Genomic DNA, 19487 nt, shown 5'->3' on the forward strand with positions numbered 1-19487 from the left:
TGTGTCTAAGAGATCCTTGGATTCGTCGAGGATAGCCTTCGTTTAGTAGGTGAGGGAAATTGGCGTTGCTGCTAATTGGTCAATCTCCATATCGGTGGTTAGTAAAAGATGCTAGCCGCCCTCGAGGGAAAGTTGCTAGTGGGAGACGCCGTTCGTTGAAAAATAGGTCTCTCCTAACTTCCCGTAGCTGGAACAAAGACTGTTTGTCCGTCTGAACGACTTTAGCCAACTAAATCTTAAGATTTATATCAGGCCCTCAGGCTAGCCTAACATGTACTGCGAAGACGCATCGACATCTGGCAATCATCTTACTCGAAGAATAGGGTCTGCGTGTGGCGAGCCACGGGACAGAAACCGTTGGAATGTTTACTGTCGCGTGCCGTCACAAATATTTCTTTTAAGGACAGCTATAGAATTATGCAATACCTTTGTTATACAAACCCGTGACCGCGGTTACGTTCGGCGACTGGTTGTCGATTTTCTTGCTCCAGAGCAGCTAAAATAGTAATCAGTGTATTTAAATGTAATATATAATGGAATTTATTATATGTATACGGATTTCATACAAATTAACGAATATGTGTTTTCATTTTTATCACTTACCAATTTTCCCAACGAGAGTCATTTCATTAGTATCATTTTCACTAGTGGATCTCTCAGGATTCCCATTTGCAATTTGTATTGCTGCCTGAAATAAATATACTGTACATAAGTATGTATTGCAATTATTCATTATACACAATGTTATATATATTGTTCAGGGTATAAGTTTTTATACTTGCACCTTCAGCAGTTTCATATAACTCCTGGCCTGTTACTTTATTAACATATTCCCAGCCTCGTACTGTTAATAAATAACAACAGCTGGGAGACGAAATTGCGTGCTGTTCCCATGGATCATCTTCTGCTCTCCAACTTCCTATACCAATTCCACAATGGTAACATGTAGTGCAATCATTTATTCCGGTCTAGTAGAAGCCTGCATGGGCTAATTCTTCAATTGTCTGTGTCATATATGTAGGCCATGTTGTGAACGAATTTAATCTGGATTCGTAGCTTCTTAACTCTTTTTAGTCCCAAACGGCTAAGTTCATATGCCGTCGGGTTTCTTGAATGTCTTAAAAATCGATGGTCATTAAAATCAAATGCCTTCTGATATTGTAAACCATAAGGACAAGATATATTTCTATTTTTTCGTTTTGTCCGTCGAACTTTAGCAGGATCTGCTCCGATTGGTACATTATTACAATGTTCATTGCGGATAAATCTGCACTCTGGAGAACGCATCTCATGAATTTGCATGGGAATATCAACCACTGACCACTGACTTGCCACCAATTGACATTCAAAGCATCTAACGACATCAAAGTTTCTAGTATAATAGAATTCTGCAGCTGCAAGACTGACAGGGTCAATGAAAGACACAGGCCAATTTCGAAAACTTGAACGCCTTGCTGCTTCAAAACGAAAATCATCATAATATTCTTGAACGTCACGCGATGTGGATGGAACCGGCGGCATTTCTATCGAGAATATCGGTGGCATTGTCGACATCGACGGTATCGGTGATGTTAAATCAATCACCCTTGCTGAAGGTACAGGGGATGGTATATCAACCATAATTTCAGGAAGTACCATGGATGTTGAAGGTACGGCTAACTCAACCGCCGATATTGAATGAACCGACGGATTTGAATCATCTGACAATGTTGAAGGAACAGGCAGTAATTCTTCATCTTCTGTAGATTCTGCATCATGTTCCATGAAATATCGGAAGTTGATTGTAGGAATCATTGTATCCATTTTAATTGTAATTTATTGCGCCTTTAAACCTATTTAAAAGAAAAAGACATTGAAATTGAATCTACTAATTGTAGATGACTTAAGAAATATTATACGTGTACAATCGATCAAACAAAAACGTATTAGAGACAAAATTACGAATATCAGGTGTTCACGAGGTCGCCTAAGGCTTTGAAAATGGCTCTCTGGAAAACGGCTGGTGCATTAATTAATTAAATTAATTAATTCGGCTATTCTCTCACGTACTATTCTTCGCTCTTCCTCGCTAAGCCTGTAAGGGCTTCTTTGCGCGACGACGTTGGGATCAATCAGCCGTATTTCTAACTGGCCCCTACTTACGCGATTACGCGGGAAACCCGTAAAGAATGATTCTTTAAATTTTTCGAGAACAGAGATTAATCGATCTTTATTGTTACCAACTACATCAGTGTTGATCTCGTTAATGTTGACCGCATCTTCCGCAACTTTACCACAGGTGTTAATTATCTTTGTTTTACAAATAACGAGGTTATTCTGCGTGATATTTACGTCGAATCGTTGGCTTAAATTCTCGCGACCAATCATGATATCGTATTTTAAGTAATCATCAGCAAGGACATGAAAAATTATCTCCAATGTGAGACCATTAATGCAGACAGTGGACAAAAGACAGTGGAGTGAAGACGATTACCAAAAGCCGCCGTGGTTTCGCCCTTCAGTGGTGGTTCATTGAACATCCTCATTAGCGCTGAGGTTGCCGTCTCCGTGCCACCATAACGCGCAAGAAAATGTCCCGTAAATTTTATCCAAGTAAAACCACTGACCGGAACATGGATAAGCCACTGTGCTGCTGTACCCTCTAGAGCACGACTTATAGTGAGATATATCTCGTCGTCTTGTAGAGGTCTTTTTTCCATAATTACACTAACAGTCGCGCACCACGCAGCTGGGTCGGCACCCGCGATTTCGGGGTTAAAACGCGGTAGCGAAAATTTTTCGGGTTTTACACTCGGTTCCTGCTCCCTCGGTTTTAGCGCTATCGTCTAAATTAACTCGTGCATAAGGGCCATCTGCTCTTGTATCACTATAAGCGGTTCTGATCCCACTTCTGATGTCGGGTTAGGGTTAGAATTTTTGGCGCGTAACAACTCTTCGCGTGAATTAGCCATTGTTTTACACAGCCGAGATGATATTTACTCTCGCTCCATTTTACGCTCCGAATGAAATGCAAGACACTTTTACCGTCAAAACAAGCCTAACTGTTCGCAAATCGCGATTATTTCATCGATTATGACGGAAACTCACCGTCATTTCTTTTCCGTTTGAGATATTTCGACGTTTAAGAACTCTTTTCACTCCACTTCACGCGCCGAATTTAATGCATGCAGGTTTCACCGTCGACACAAGTCCAACAGCTAGCAAATCACGATGAATTCGTCGATTTTGAAGAAAACTACCCGTCATTTTCTTCGCGTTTGAGATATTTCAACGTTTATGCGCTCTTTTCACTCCATTTAACGCACCAAATGTAAAGCCCGCCCGTTTCACCATCGACACAAGCCCAACAGCTCGCAAATCGCGTTATTTCGTTTATTCCGACGAAAACTAAGCATTGTTTCCTTGCCGTTTGAGACATTTCGATGTTTCAGCGCTCTTTTCATTCCATTTTACGCGCCGAATGCAATGCACTCCAGTGTCACCGTTATAACAAGCCCAACAGCTCGCAAGTAGCAATGATTTCGTCGATTTTGAAGAAATCGAAGCGTTATTTCTTCCCCGTTTGTGATATTTCGACGTTTATCCGCCCACTACGCTCCATTTCACGCGCCGAATGAAATGCACGACACTTTCACCGTCGAAACAAGCCCAACAGTTCGCAAATCGCGATGATTTCGTCGATTTTGACGAAAACTAAGTGTCATTTCCTTCGCGTTTGTCATATTTCGACGTTTAAGAGCTCAATTCATTCCACTAACGCGCGGAATGCAATGCACCCCAGTTTCACTGTCGACACAAGCCCAACAGCTCGCAAATCGCAATGATCTCGTTGATATTGTCGAAAATTAACCATCATTTCCCTCCCGTTTGAGATTTTTCAACGAATGAGCAGTCCTCTCACTCCATTTTACGCTGCTAATGAAATGCCCGACCGTTTCAGCGTAGAAAGAAGCCCAACAGCTAGCAAATCTCGATGATTTCGTCGATTTCGACGAAAATTAAGTGTCATTTCCTTCGCGTTTGTCATATTTCGACGTTTAAGAGCTCTTTTCACTACATTGTGAGCGCTGAATTTAATGCACTCTCGTTTCACTTTCGTCACAAGCCCAACATCTCGCAAGTAGAGATGATTTCGTCTATTTTGAAGAGAACTATGCGTTGTTTCCATCCCGTTTGAGATATTTCGACTTTTATGAGCGCCTTTTCTTCCATTTTACGCGCCGAATGTAATGCACTCTCGCTTCTCCGTCGACACTAGCCCAACAGCTCGCAAATCGCAATGATTTCGTCGATTTTGACGAAAACTAAGTGTCATTTCCTTCGCGTTTGTCATATTTCGACGTTTAAGAGCACAATTCATTCCACTAACGCGCGGAATGCAATGCACCCCAGTTTCACTGTCGACACAAGCCCAACAGCTCGCAAATCGCAATGATCTCGTTGATATTGTCGAAAATTAACCGTCATTTCCCTCCCGTTTGAGATTTTTCAACGAATGAGCCGTCCTCTCACTCCATTTTACGCTGCTAATGAAATGCCCGACCGTTTCAGCGTAGAAAGAAGCCCAACAGCTAGCAAATCTCGATGATTTCGTCGATTTTCACGAAAACTAAGTGTCATTTCCTTCGCGTTTGTCATATTTCGACGTTTAAGAGCTCTTTTCACTACATTGTGAGGGCTGAATTTAATGCACTCTCGTTTCACTTTCGTCACAAGCCCAACAGCTCGCAAGTAGAGATGATTTCGTCTATTTTGAAGAGAACTCTGCGTTGTTTCCATCCCGTTTGAGATATTTCGACTTTTATGAGCGCCTTTTCTTCCATTTTACGCGCCGAATGTAATGCACGTACGTTTCACTGTCGACACAAGCACAACAGCTGGTATCGCGATGATTTCGTCGATTTTGACGAAAATTAAGCGTTACATCCTTACGATTTCACATCTTTCGACGCTTAAGCACTCCATTCACTTCATTTTACGCGACGAATGTAATGCACGCCCGTTTCACCTTCGAAACCAGACAAAGAGCTCGCAAATCGCGATGATAACGTCGATATTGTCGAAAACTAACAGTTATTTCCTTCCTGTTTGAGATATTTCTACGTTTAAGCGATCTTTTCATTCTATTTTTCGCGCCGAATGTAATGCACGCCTCTTTCACCGTCGAAACAAGTTCAACAGCTCGAAACTAGCGATGATTTCGTCGATTTTGCCGAAAATTAACCGTAATTTCTATCCCGTTTGAGATATTTCGACGCTCAAGCGCTCTCTTGACTCCATTTTACTCGCCAAATGTAATGCGCGCACGATTCACCGTAGACACAAGCCCAAAAGCTCGCAAATCGCGATGATTTCGTCGATTTTGAAGTGTTATTTCCTTCCCGTTTGGTATATTTCGACGTTTAAGTGCACGTTTCACTCCATTATACGTGCAGAATGTAATGCACGCACGTTTCACCGTCGGAACAAGCCTAAGAGCTCGCAAATCGCGGTGATTTCGTCAATTTTGAAGAAAACTAACCGTCATTTCCTTGTATGAAATATAAAAAATGTAATGTAAAAAATTATATATTACAAGTTATATATGTATGTCGGGTTTACATTAGAATTAGGGTTAGGGGCATGACATTGACTAGTGCAAATACGATAATTATAGAATTGGACAAGTAACCGTGGTAATTAGGTACTCGAGAAACTAATGACAATGATCCTAGGTTCAATAACGAATCCGCGGTCAACGGGATGATAGATGAATATGCTCGCAAAATCTAAGTCGGAGTCTTTGTTGAAACGTAGAATATCCACCGAGCGTACAGACACTAAGTTATTCGCTAATACTGCCTCACGAGAGAATGACTTTCCGTCGCGATGATGCTGCAGAGGAAAACTATGATGGGGTGTGTCTAAGAGATCCTTGGATTCGTCGAGGATAGCCTTCGTTTAGTAGGTGAGGGAAATTGGCGTTGCTGCTAATTGGTCAATCTCCATATCGGTGGTTAGAAAAAGATGCTAGCCGCCCTCGAGGGAAAGTTGCTAGTGGGAGACGCCGTTCGTTGAAAAATAGTTCTCTCCTATCTTCCCGTAGCTGGGACAAAGATTGTTTGTCTGTCTGAAGGACTTTAGCCAACTAAATCTTAAGATTTGTATCAGGCCCTCAGGCTAGCCTAACATGTACTGCGAAGACGCATCGACATCTGGCAATCATCTTACTCGAAGAATAGGGTCTGCGTGTGACGAGCCACGGGACACAAACCGTTGGAATGTTTACTGTCGCGTGCCGTCACAAATATTTCTTTTAAGGAGAGCTATAGAATTATTCCGTACCTTTGTTAGACAAACCCGTGACCGCGGTTACGTTCGGCGACTGGTTGTCGCCTCGATCCCAAGCTCATTATCACAAATCTCGAACAAATACAATCGGATCGAATGACGGCAATTGTTTAATTACGCCTATAATAAAATCTAGATTACGGTGTTAAGGGATTTTCCTGAAGTTCCAAAGGGAAGCCTCCGATGTCCTTTCATCTCCGACATATATATTATTTTGATTAGGAAAATTATATTTCGATAAATTATATTATATTTTGAGGAAATCAATTTTAATAAATAGTAATAGGAGTCAACCGACCATCGTTAAACTCTGAGATCAAGTGATTGGAATTTTGTACTTGATGCCATCTTTTGACATACACAATAACTTGCGTAGTTTAGTAAAGACAGTAAAGGGTTTATTTAGACTAAATTTCATAACTTTTCACCATTTCTCTAAATTAAGTGCATGTACATTATTTCATTTGCACATACAAGTACATAATGCATATTTGTTAGAATTAGTTAACTATCATATAATATGTTTCCCAGGAAAGCTGTTAAAAAATTTGAGAAATGTTGCAAACGTTTACGAACACCTCTAACCCTCCTTTGTTAAGTACGTGGGAGAAAATATTTATTTCGTCTTTCGGGAAAAAATTCCGAATGGAATGAAAAGCGAGATTTTTGAACTGTAGAAATGAAAAAGAATGTAAATGTTACAAACGAAAACGGAGAAAATTATTATATAGAATTATTCTATTTATTATTTATTGCGTAGAAAATCATTGAAAAATGTTCAGGGTAATATTTTTATATTAATTTATAATAAACCAATGCATTTTTCGACATACGACTCTTTTAATCGCAAGTTGCTTTCTTCGATGCTATTTTCAGATGCTGTTTTTCAGATGCTGTTTAAAGCTGTTATTACATTGGTTTGGGTTTTGATATTCAATTGATTCATACAGATTAGTTTTATATGCTGTGTATTTCACCACCTTGTACAGCCATTTACAACACACGGGATACTCAGATAAAGAAGACGTGACGGACGGGGAAAAACAGAAGAGGATGTCAAGCACTTGCACCAACGCTGGATGTAGGAACTAGTGATCATACCAACATGACATTTATCTCAATAAGACGAATGCAGGATGCTGGAGAAAAATAAAGAAAAATTAGAAAAACAAGCGATATGAGAGTAAACGGATACCGTATATACGCCATTACATTGTACACGAATATAAACAGCTGCCAGAAAATTCAATTATGAGAATGATGGACTCACTTTAGCAATTTCAGTATTGTTTATTAACAAAACATAGACATATCGTCAATTTACTTCGTCGATACTTTTTTGCAGTTGTCAGACGAGAACGTTTCCCTCGTAATTCTTCAAGATATTACTGCTTTTCAAGCTTAGTATACTGCGTTTTGCCCGAATATGTTTATTCTTCGTTTTTACTATCATCTCGTGCATACGCAATTAACACTTTTAATACTTTTAATAAAAGTATTAATATATATATGATATAATAATATATAATATATATATGATATATATAATATGATATAATATGTATAATGTAAAATAACATAATGCTACAGCGTTTTACTATTCGCATCGCGAGGGAACTTTATCTCAAAATAAATTTAGAATATGATGCAAACGGTTGTATTTTCCTCCAGAAACCCCGAGTCAGATGTTTCACATATTGAAAAACTGCTGAAAACGTCCCATTTGTAAAAATAATTTAATTATAATCTGCGATGATTAATACCGAGGCAGGGTATACGCCAAAAGGTGTAGGGTGTCATAAAGTAATGTTTACCAAAGACTAATCTGAGTATTTAGACTATACTGTTTACGACAGCAATTATCCTTCTACTAAATATTATACCCACCAGGAAACAGGTGCCGGATTAGGACTCTGGGCCCCTGAAACGAAATAATGTACCGATTAGGATTTGTCGAATATTGCAAATCTGAAGCAGAACGATATGGAGATTCCGGTAAGAATTGTAGGAAGACGATGTCGAACTAGAGATATCACGAAAACTCTATTAGGAGCTAATAGCAAGCATCTATTATCATTCCCCCTTTTATTATATCTGTTAATAATAAATTGTTAATTTTTGTCGTTCTCTTTGGCTCTCTAGGCTCCGTAGCAGTTTTTACTGATATTTTAAACAACGTATTAATATTGCCAAGTAAAAACGGAGCAAATAAGAATTCCTTCAAAGGCGGCATCATTTTCGAATGTGAGTAAATAAGAGATGTATTTTAACGCTGTACCTAGCGAGCATCGTTTACTTTACACAGTACAGTAAGGGCCGGAGCATCGATGAAATTTGATTGGGCGACAACTTGCCCATTCTGCGCAGTGGGTGTGCCTTATAGTGCATTGAAGGGTTATATTGCTACCGGGTACTGTGGGTAGGGATAAGATTTGTAGAAAACAGGTAGTAGCTTCTCGGTACATACTAGCAGCAAGGTTCAGTATTACACTGATGTCCGAAGAGTTTGTGTGGCTCGTTCGTACGATTGAGCAGTTTTAGTAAATTTAAAAATATAAAATATACAAGAATAAGATATTAAATATTTGTCAAGATTCCATTTGAAGAATTGGAGAGCTGTTGAAGCGGAACGAGAACATCTGATATTCGTAAGTTTTGTCTGTAATACATTTCTGTTTGATCAATTGTACACGTATAATATTTCTTAAGTCATCTACAATTAGTAGATTCAATTTCAATGTCTTTTTCTTTTAAATAGGTTTAAAGGCGCAATAAATTACAATTAAAATGGATACAATGATTCCTACAATCAACTTCCGATATTTGATGGAACATAATACAGAATCTTCAGAAGATGAAGAATTACTGGCTGTTCCTTCGACATTGTCAGATGATTCAAATCCGTCGGTTCATTCAATATCGGCGGATGAGTTAGCCGTACCTTCAACATCCATGGTACTTCCAGAAATTATGGTTGATATACCATCCCCGGAACCTTCAGCAAGGGTGATTGATTTAACATCACCGATACCGTCGACGTCGACAATGCCACAGATATTCTCGATAGAAATGCCGCGTGACGTTCAAGAAAATTATGCTGATTTTCGTTTTGAAGCAGTAAGACGTTCGAGTTTTCGAAATTGGCCTGTATCTTTCATTGACCCTGTCAGTCTTGCAGCTGCAGGATTCTACTATACAGGCGAGACGGATATCGTAAGGTGCTTTGAATGTCAATTGCTGGCAAGTCAGTGGTCTGTGGGTGATATTCCCATGCAAATTCATGAGATGCGTTCTCCAGAGTGCGGATTTATCCGCAATGAACATTGTAATAATGTACCAATGGTAGCAGATCCAGCTAAAGTTCTACGGACAAGACGAAGAAATAGAAATATATCTTGTCCTTATGGTTTACATTATCAGGAGTCATTTGATTTTAATGACCATCGATTTTCACGAAACCCGACGGCATATGATCTCAGCCGTTTGGGACTAAAAGATGTTATGAAAGCAGCAATATTGGAATACGCTACTTACGAATCCAGATTAAATTCATTCGCAACATGGCCTACATATATGACACAGACAAGTGAAGAATTAGCCCATGCAGGCTTCTTCTACACCGGAATAAATGATTTCACCACCTGTTACCATTGTGGAATTACTATAGGAAATTGGAGATCGGAAGAGGATCCATGGGAGAGACATATGATTTCGTCTCCCAGCTGTGGTCATTTTTTACCAGTACGGGGCTGGGAATATGTCAATAATGTAACAGGCCAGGAGTTATATGAAACTTCTGCAGAAGTAAGTACAAAAACTTAAAGCCTGAACCATATGTATAATTAATAATTAGAATATATACTTATGTACATTATATTTATTTCAGGCACCAATTGAAATTACAGATGAGAGTCCTGAGAGATCCAATAGTGAAAATGATACTAATGAAATAGCTCTCGCTGAGAAAGTAGGTAAGTAATAAAAATAAAAACACAGATTCGTTAATTTGTCTGAAATCCGTATACATATAATAAATTCTATTATATATTGTATTTAAATATACTGTTTACTATTTTAGCTGCTCTGGAGCAAGAAAATCGAGCATTGAAAGATGCTCGTTCGTGTAAAGTTTGCACGGAACGACAAGCGACTATTACGTTCCTACCTTGTGGACATCTAGCAACTTGTCAGTACTGTTCGCCAGCATTCACAACGTGCACCATTTGCCGAAGAGAAGTCAAGGCCGTTACCCGTACATTTTTGGCGTAATGCATACACATGTAAAAATTAGCTTATTCATATCTCTTATATAAATATACTTTATAATTGTTTAACAATGACATACACACATTAAGATGTATGGTATCATGTATCGTTAAATTAAGTGTACAAATAGAAACATAATATTAAACTAATCAAATACATTTTTTCTCTATTTTTTTGGCTTTCTTTGTATTTTAAGTGTTACTTAATTAAACATTAGTTTGTATTATGTATCATATTTTATCTGAATAAAGTTAACATTTTCCGCATCTAACTAATTGTTCTTTGTTTTATTCCCCTTATTGTTAGTGAAATGAAATTGTATTACATATATATTTGAAATTGTATTTAATATATATATATATATATATATATATATATATATATATATATATATATATATATATATATATATATATATATATTTCAAATCATAAGAATCATAGCTTACTTTTTCTTTTATTTATACTTTCACTGTTTATGCATCGCTTATAATATTCTCTATTTAAAAATACCGCAAGAAAGAGATCAAAGACAAAAACATTTAATACTGAAGGACCTTTATTGTTAAAGGTTTAGAGAAATGCATCCTTCCAGTCTTCCCAGTTGTGTCCTTCAGCTTTCAGCAGATTCGTTTGGTACCATCTTGCTGCTGTTTTCTCTAAATACTTTTTTAAACCTTTTACTTTCTCCTCATCACTTTTTATTTTATATTTACTGCATTCTTCTTCATACTCTGATATCCAGCCTGTGGCTTCTTGAGTTCCATCAATTTGTTTTATACTAAAGTTTATTTCTTCTCTTTCACGCTTATCTCGTTTTTGGAGAGTTTCTAGAAGTCTTTCCATGTCCAGACTGGACTTCTCGGTTTCCGTCTTTATTTTCCTTGTGGGGGTAATTTCTGCTTCGTCTAGGAACATGTCTTGGAATACGAAGTTTAAGTCTGTATCGATATAAAGCGCTGCTGTCTCGTCATCCATCGTGAGTTTAACATTTCTATACTGGCCTACCTTGGTTAGACTGTTTGCGGCTTTCTTCACTGTTGCTGAAAAGAATAATTCCGTCTTCTTATGGATTCTATGCTCTCTAGCTTCTCCCCTTTCGCGTTCTCGTTCATGACGATACGTAAGTTAACTTTCAGCGGCATGGCGTAGCGAAAATCGATTTATAAGGTTCAATTCTAGGATAATTCAGGGATCGATTCTGAAAATCGAGTTTATTGTGAAAATACATAAATGAAATACAAGAGTAAACAACAATTAATAATTAACAACAATCAATAACAGTAATAATTAAATAAACAACAACCAATTAATAACAGTAAACAATAAATACGAAGTTCTGTGCAATGTCTTCCTGAAAATCGATTTTCAACGACCTGAGCTACCGTTCTTTCTCCGTCAGTCTTCAATGTTTTAAATAATTACTCTTTCTTCTGTGATCTTGTCTATCTGCGATGTTGATCTCTGTCCGTCCGTTTGGGAAATGCGTGTCTCCGAAAATGGCTCTCCGTAAAACAAGTCAAGCCGCTCTGTCCGTGAAACAAAAGAAGTCGTGCTGTCCGTAAAACAGAGAAAGTCCCCTTGTTTATCCGCATTTGAACTCTTAGAGAGTTTACATATATATAACACACATAATTAAATAATATATTTACTTCTTGTTCGAGAAATATAGGCACGTATTGACCTAATCCGTAATGTTTTAGTAAAGCAAACATCTTTGCTTCTTCTGAATTTAAAATTGCTCCTCTTGGAGGTGTCCTGTAACGTGGTGGTGTTGGTGTATTTTCTCCAGATACATTTTCATCATTCATATTTGGAGGAATTTTTTGTTGGCGCAATGGACTAAATTCAGGCACATATTCAAGAGTAGTATCAAGATCTTCTTTGTGTTGAATATTTCAATCTTGTAGCCGAATGGAATACAGTCTTATCTTTGCAAACAATACAGTTAAAATAAAATATCATAATTATTTTGTATATAATATAGAGTAGTAACTAACATACCTCTGCAAAGGTAGTTCGCTTACATTTTTTCTACTTTTTGAACAAGTTAGCTTTACTACGCCTTCATCTTCATTTACAAATAATAGTTTATCTTTTATTTCATCTTCTATATTCAAATTAATTTCCTCATTATGTTTATTTTGTATAACATATATATTTGGAGAAGTAGGTAACAGTTCGTTCAGATTGCAAGTCAAGGTGAGTGAAATTAAACTATTCTGAACACTTTCTGAATGATTTGTCTTTAAAGCTAATGCATAAGGTATTAAAAGTTCTTTGCTTTAACATTCTCTATTGTGTCAGAAGCTTCAACTTTAAGAGTAATAGTTTTCCCTGTTAAGGTCTTAACGAAGACCTGCGTGTTTCTAGATCTGGGCAACTGTACAATAAGGCAAAAAGAATATATTAATGTACAATATCGTGAAAAAACGTGCTGAGGTAGTAAATCCTAAAATAAACATTTTTTTAATATTTTTTTAACTTATAGAAACATTAATCATCTCAAATTTCGTTAAACAAAATGATGGCATCACAGCAGACTATCGGTTATTTGAAAATTCATCTAATATTTTTTTGCATAAATATGTGTAAATTCGGCCAATCGCGGGGAGACGCAATCGCGAGGAGAGACGTCAACGGGAGTCGTAAATTCCCGTTACGATTATATTAATCGACACCACGAGTTGATCGATCCCCTGATTTCCGTTAAGATAATAGGGGTGATTAAGTTTATATAACACTGTGATTCACAGAATTATAAAATATATATTTCCAACACTTAAACTACACTGTTGAGTAGATACAAATCGTCAATAACAACATATCGCACGAATATGAGATAGACACGAATAATAGAGCAAGGTTCCTACAATCGAATTTCGTATGTTAGTGGACGGGAGAGTTAGATGCTACACGTCGACGTTGTTTTTCTTACTAATTGTCGCCCTTAGGCTAGCACGGAAGAAAGCTCGGTGTGGGTGTGCCCTTTGCATGAAGAACGCGGATTCGTTATTCACGTTGTTCGTCAGGAAAAGTGAGGGCAACGATCCGCGATGTCGATTGGCTGTGACCCATGCTGAAACCTGAAGGAGTGAGTCGGAGTCCTCCTACCGACGTGGTTCATAAATGACCTTGCACATAGGAAAACTCAGCCTGTTCTGTTAGACAGATGTTTGGTGTTTCCTAATGGGCGCGTACCCGCTTTCTCCGCATTTTTGATTGCGCCTAATAAACCCAAGGACCTCTCTAAAAAACCAGATGTGCGTCGCAAATATTTCTAGCCTTAAGAAAGCTTTCAGGACGACGGATGGAATGCAGATACATGTGTACAGAATGCAAGAGAAAGTTATGGTCGGTCCTCAGGTTTATTGAGGGTCGAAATGACGTTACGCAGGCCGTCGGCTGCCCGGTCGCGAGAGCTGCAGCGCAGATGTTTTAGGCGACGTAACAATATGGATGAAACAGCTGTTATACTTATATTTATTGAAACATTTTATAGAATAGTGTGGATAGTTGCACACAAGTCAATCTAAATTTATTTGATAAAACAATATACAAAAGCTTTCGAAGGACAATTCACAATAGAGAATGTCAAACAATGTACAACACGCGCGTATACACATATTTCTCAAATTATATATTCTATATTCCCTACACTGAAACATTGCAGTTAGGTATTACGGCCGCGTTTGGTGGGAAATGATGATTTTCATGTGGATTTGTGTGGATTATAGAATTCTGATATGAGACTGCGAAAAAAAATGAAAAGATAAAAGGCGAACAATACTTGATGTATCCCCTTCCATTTCTAATGGATATGAGGTGTATGGTGTAATAGATACTGAAGTGCACTCAAGTATGTTCAACCAATAACGTTTATTACGCTTGATAACAATGAATAACAATTAACAGTTAACAACAGTTGATACTTAACGACGATCAACAACAGCGACGATTGACCGCGTCACGTCCCGCGCACCGCACGTGCAGTAACGAAGACGGAATATGTACAATACAAAAGAAAGAATTTAAATCAGAAAATAAATATTAATTAATGAATTAAACGAGTCGCGAACCAAACGAGTAAACCAGGAAATAAGAATAACTACAAAAGGAAAATAATTGAAACACCAGGAATAAATGTGTATATAAATATATTTTTATCAACGCAGCAACAACTTGGAGAGTTACATATAAATATAAACATATATGCCAAACACATAACAATTTAGTAAATATTAGAAATAAAACTTTTAATAGTATGTAACAAATTACAAATATATATGTATATATGAAATCAAATGGTTAACAGTCTAATGAATACATAACCTAAAATACACAATACTACACTATTAAAGAACTTATATAAAAATCACATTGATGGAAATATGTATATGTGTGCGTATTCTATACTATTAAATCAAATTAACAATCTGGTAAACATAAAATACATAATCAAAACTCGTGATCATTCTAGTAAGGAATTACATATGAAAACTATACTACGAAACATGCATGTATATATATATATATATAATCTAGATTTTTAACTAAGCTATTAATAATCCTAATGAACAATACTACTGTCATTTTAACAATAATAATAATAATAAATATATAGTCTAATTGCGGTAGAATAAGGGAAAACGAGCGACAGACAAGAAAATCAGTTCGATAAAACTAAGGACCCGCCACTGTAACCTCACTGATGACATTTGCGAACAGCCATGTTAGATTTACACGCGCGCGTCGGAACACACGCAATGATTGTACGCATTGGATAAATACGAAATACTATATTTCTCACTTCGACTATACGTCAAAACACCGAAACAAGATTTACACATAATCGATAAATAGATCCGAGATCAATAGAAGTCACTGTATGCTAGGGACATTCACGGGCGGCCATTTTGAAACATGCGCGCACTAATTCGTACGTGTTACAAAAAATAATAGTAATAAAATTATACTTTCGATGGGGAAAAGAAAAGAAAAGGAAAAGGAAAGAACAGCGAAAATAAAAATTTAATACAAAATGGAACGTCGTGCTGAGGTAGCAATAAATAATGACACGGGACAGGAATGCTGGGGCTTGGTGGAAATCAGCCGCGAGAGACGAATCATAAAACACATTGTTAACAATTTTATTATGCGAAAATTACTTTGTCAAATACAAAAAGTATAAAAAATATATATATATAATCGAGTAAAAAGAAAATATAAAACTAAACAAATATATTTAACAAACGTTACATCTAAAGTGTATAAATATATATATATATATATATATATCCAAAACAATCAGTTAGACTAAATCAAAATCGAAGCAAGGAGCTCCAGGGCAAAGTTCGCTGAATTTACACATACACCAATAACGCACAACAGGGGAAATTCCCTTTCTCCCAGAAGCATGGTGACGAAGATGTGCCTCCAAAACCTCTACCGGAATTTCATCCGCAAAACGAACTTTCACACAACGATCAGTGTCAATAGCTTCAACCAGAGGGGGTTCCCACTCCAACACGACGGTCTCTACATCGGAGAAACTCTCATCTGCAAGACTGTCAAAATTCAATTCCGACGGGAAATCCACGGGCTCCGGATCGATGTCGGAAAGATCCTCCGACCACCCTGATACTTGTGGTTCATCACAACGCCGCATGCGTTTGAGGGGTCTTTCCGAGTCGCCCACGGGTTCTTCGGAATTCCTCTTTCTCTTGTGCTGAAACGACACAACACCGCTTAAATAGAACAAAACAGGACGAATTAAACGGACAAAAAAAAAAACAAGATAAAATACGCACCATGGAAATCTGCGTGAGAACCTCCGATAGAAACGCCTCCACAAACATTGTTCGAACGTCAATCACCGAAGCCTAATGAAACAACACAAAAAAAGGAAAAGAGATCAAAATCACGAAAACAACCATAATATGCAAATATCCACTCGAACCAAACTTACGTAAAATAACTCGAAGGAGGAGGACCTCGTTTTGGGAGAACAGCGGACTACGCGTGTTGCCCGAGCAAATGTCGATATAATAATGAGACTCCAGCCACCGGCCCTTCCACACGCCAAAGAACAAAAATTATTCCCACAGTACTCACATAAAAATTCTCGAGAAAAGACTAGATCAGCATGGACCTCTTCAAGTCTCCTAGACGCTACCTCAGCAGAAAATAGGACCGATGGGAATCTGGAAGTTAAAAGACAAGATAACGAAGCAAAGGAGACATCAACGATTACAGAATTCACATTCTCTCACGTACGATCTCAGGAAACCCAAAACTGCAACGTCCCGATTCCCACGGAAGCATACCCCCAGTGGACCACCACCCCGTGGGGGATGGTATTATAAATAAGCGTAGCAACATAGAGCAAGATCCTCATTCCAGTATTTTGTCGCTAATTGTACGTTAGATTCTCATTCCAGTATTTTGTCGCTAATTGTACGTTACGTTTCGGCTTATTATTTTGTTGTCAACTCTCATTCCATTGTAATTTCTTACGGCGTAAGCTCATCATAACGTTCATCAACACTTAGCGTTTCGACGGTCTTTAGCCATTCATTATAAAATAAAGAAAAAGAGGGAGAGTCGCGAGCGAGTTAGAGATTCTTAAAGTCCTCATTTTCGTTGTTAAAATAAAATTGCGATATTAATCCGGTTAGATATTTGTAAGTGCTTATCAAAATAAATAAATAAATAAATAAATAAAGTAGAAATTCGATAAAAGGTTATACCCGAGTTGAACAATTAAACCTCCAACGACCATTACAAGGTGATGGCCCCTGACGCAACCTACTTTACAAGGTAAGAACTCAATTTTGTAAAATTTTCTTCTACTCTGACAATTTCGGCACATCCGGGAACTGAATCCAGTCTACTTATCACCAATTATTAAAATATATATATATATATATATATATATATATATATATATATGTGAATAGCTACTTAAGCGATTCGATCCGTTCAACGAGGACAAATATCCATTGCATACAACTTTAATCCTCTCCCGTGCCAGTATCCCTGCGCATAGCAGGTTAGCAGAAACGTGGAAACTAATTATCAGTAGCCTGAATATTAATTAACGCTACCGAGCGAATAATCAAGTAATAAACAATCGAAAGAAATTTCTCCAATCGAAATAGTCCTTAGACTATTTCTGGTGGCAGCAACTACCGTATAAATCGAGCTAAATTGAATTAAAATAAATTAAAACAACACAAAAAACAAATAAAAATTAAAATAAATAAATAAAAAAAAATCTTGCGAATTCAACGGTTTAAAATTAATTCAATCAAACAAGAACGTAACAACCGATAGCTGACTCGTTTTCTTTCACCCTACGCGCTTCGCGGCTCGCGGTAAAATGTCCGTTTTTTTCTCAGATCGAAATGATTCTTCCCTTCGTTGCCCATCGACATCCCCACTAGAGTGTATTCATTAGATGTGTCGCCGCGGCTGGCACGAGTATGATCCTCCGAGAAATTCGGCGGAAGGAGCGCGAAGATGTCGATGACGGATTGAGCACGTCGTGTTGCGCTTTAACGACGTACCGCTTTGTTTCACGAAGTCGCATTTAGCACTTACGAATAAAAATATAGCGGAGCTATATAAGCGCTTTAATGGTATTAACGAAGTCTATCCTACGGGTATGGTGCAAATATACGAATTTGGTGAAGGCGTCGACCAACACAGTGACATATTCCTTCGAGTCGCTTTTACCGCTTAGTTTGCCCGTTATATCCATATAAACCCTGTGACAAGGTATGCTGGTATTGGGCATGGGATGTATTTCGGCTTGTGTCTTGCCTGAGCTAGCCTTTGAAACTCGACAAGCATGACAGTTCTCAACGAATTTGCGAAAGTATTTCGCCATTCCTTCTAAAAAGTAATACTAGTACAGTTTCTCGAGCGTTTTATCCCATCCTAAGTGCATAATCGACGGGTGTACATGGTTGATCACTTACCACCTAAAACCTCTTGGGACAATGGGCAAGTAGAGAGTTCTGCCTTTTCGTTGTAGTATACGGTAAAGGGTACCGGATTGCAGTTCACACGTATTCGCGATATCATCTGCAAGCTCATCGTTCCGCAACTTATCGACGATTTCCGTAATTTGGGGATCGCGACGTTGCTCCGCCAAGAGCCAATCTTCGGAGATTTCGGCCAGATTGATTTCTTTTTCGGCAATTTTGTGGATCGTACGGTGATCCGAGTCAATGGGGTTCCGCGAAAAGGAACCGACGAGAGCCATTCGTTTGCCTTCCCGATACATAATGTCAAAGGTAAAAGTTTGTAGGTAAGCCCACCACCTGTAAACCCTGTCATTTAAATGCATCTTATTAATGGATGCCCTCAAGGAATTGCAGTTGATTTCGTCGACATTGACGAAAACTAATCGTTATTTCCTTCCCGTTTGAGATATTTCTACGTTCTAGCGCCCTTTTTCACTTTATTTCACGCGCGGAATGTAATGCACGCTCGTTTCACCGTCGACACAAGCCCAACAGCTCGCAAGTATCGATGATTTCGTCGATTTTGACAAAACTATCAGTTATTTCCTTCCCGTTTGAGATATTTCGACGTTTAAGCGCCCTTTGCACTCTATTTACGAGCGAAATGTAATGCACTCTAGTTTCACCGTTGACACAACCCTAACAGCTCGCATAGGGCGATGATTTCGTCGATTTTGACGAATACAAAGCGTAACTTCCATCCCGTTTGAGATATTTCGACGTTTAAGCGCACTTTTCACTTCATTTTACTCGGCGAATATAATGCACGCCAGTTTCGAAACCAGACAGAGAGCTCTCAAATCGCGATGATAACGTCGACATTGTCGAAAACTAACTGTTATTTCCTTCCCGTTTGAGATAT

At 38.0% G+C, this 19487-nt stretch overlaps 1 protein-coding gene across 1 annotated transcript; it reads right to left on the reverse strand.

Annotated features, from left to right (window-relative positions):
- Positions 1–595: 595 nt before the first annotated feature.
- Positions 596–1803, reverse strand: LOC138189370 (E3 ubiquitin-protein ligase XIAP-like). Its single transcript, XM_069131434.1, has 4 exons — positions 1661–1803; positions 1066–1585; positions 779–968; positions 596–702 (listed from the first exon to the last, which is right to left on the reverse strand). The coding sequence occupies exons 1-4, from the start codon at positions 1801–1803 to the stop codon at positions 596–598; spliced, it is 960 nt and encodes a 319-aa protein (XP_068987535.1).
- Positions 1804–19487: the final 17684 nt, after the last annotated feature.

This window comes from Bombus flavifrons, unplaced genomic scaffold (genome assembly GCF_040668555.2).
Source record: "Bombus flavifrons isolate JBK064 unplaced genomic scaffold, iyBomFlav1_principal scaffold0027, whole genome shotgun sequence".
Classification (NCBI taxonomy): domain Eukaryota; kingdom Metazoa; phylum Arthropoda; class Insecta; order Hymenoptera; family Apidae; genus Bombus; species Bombus flavifrons.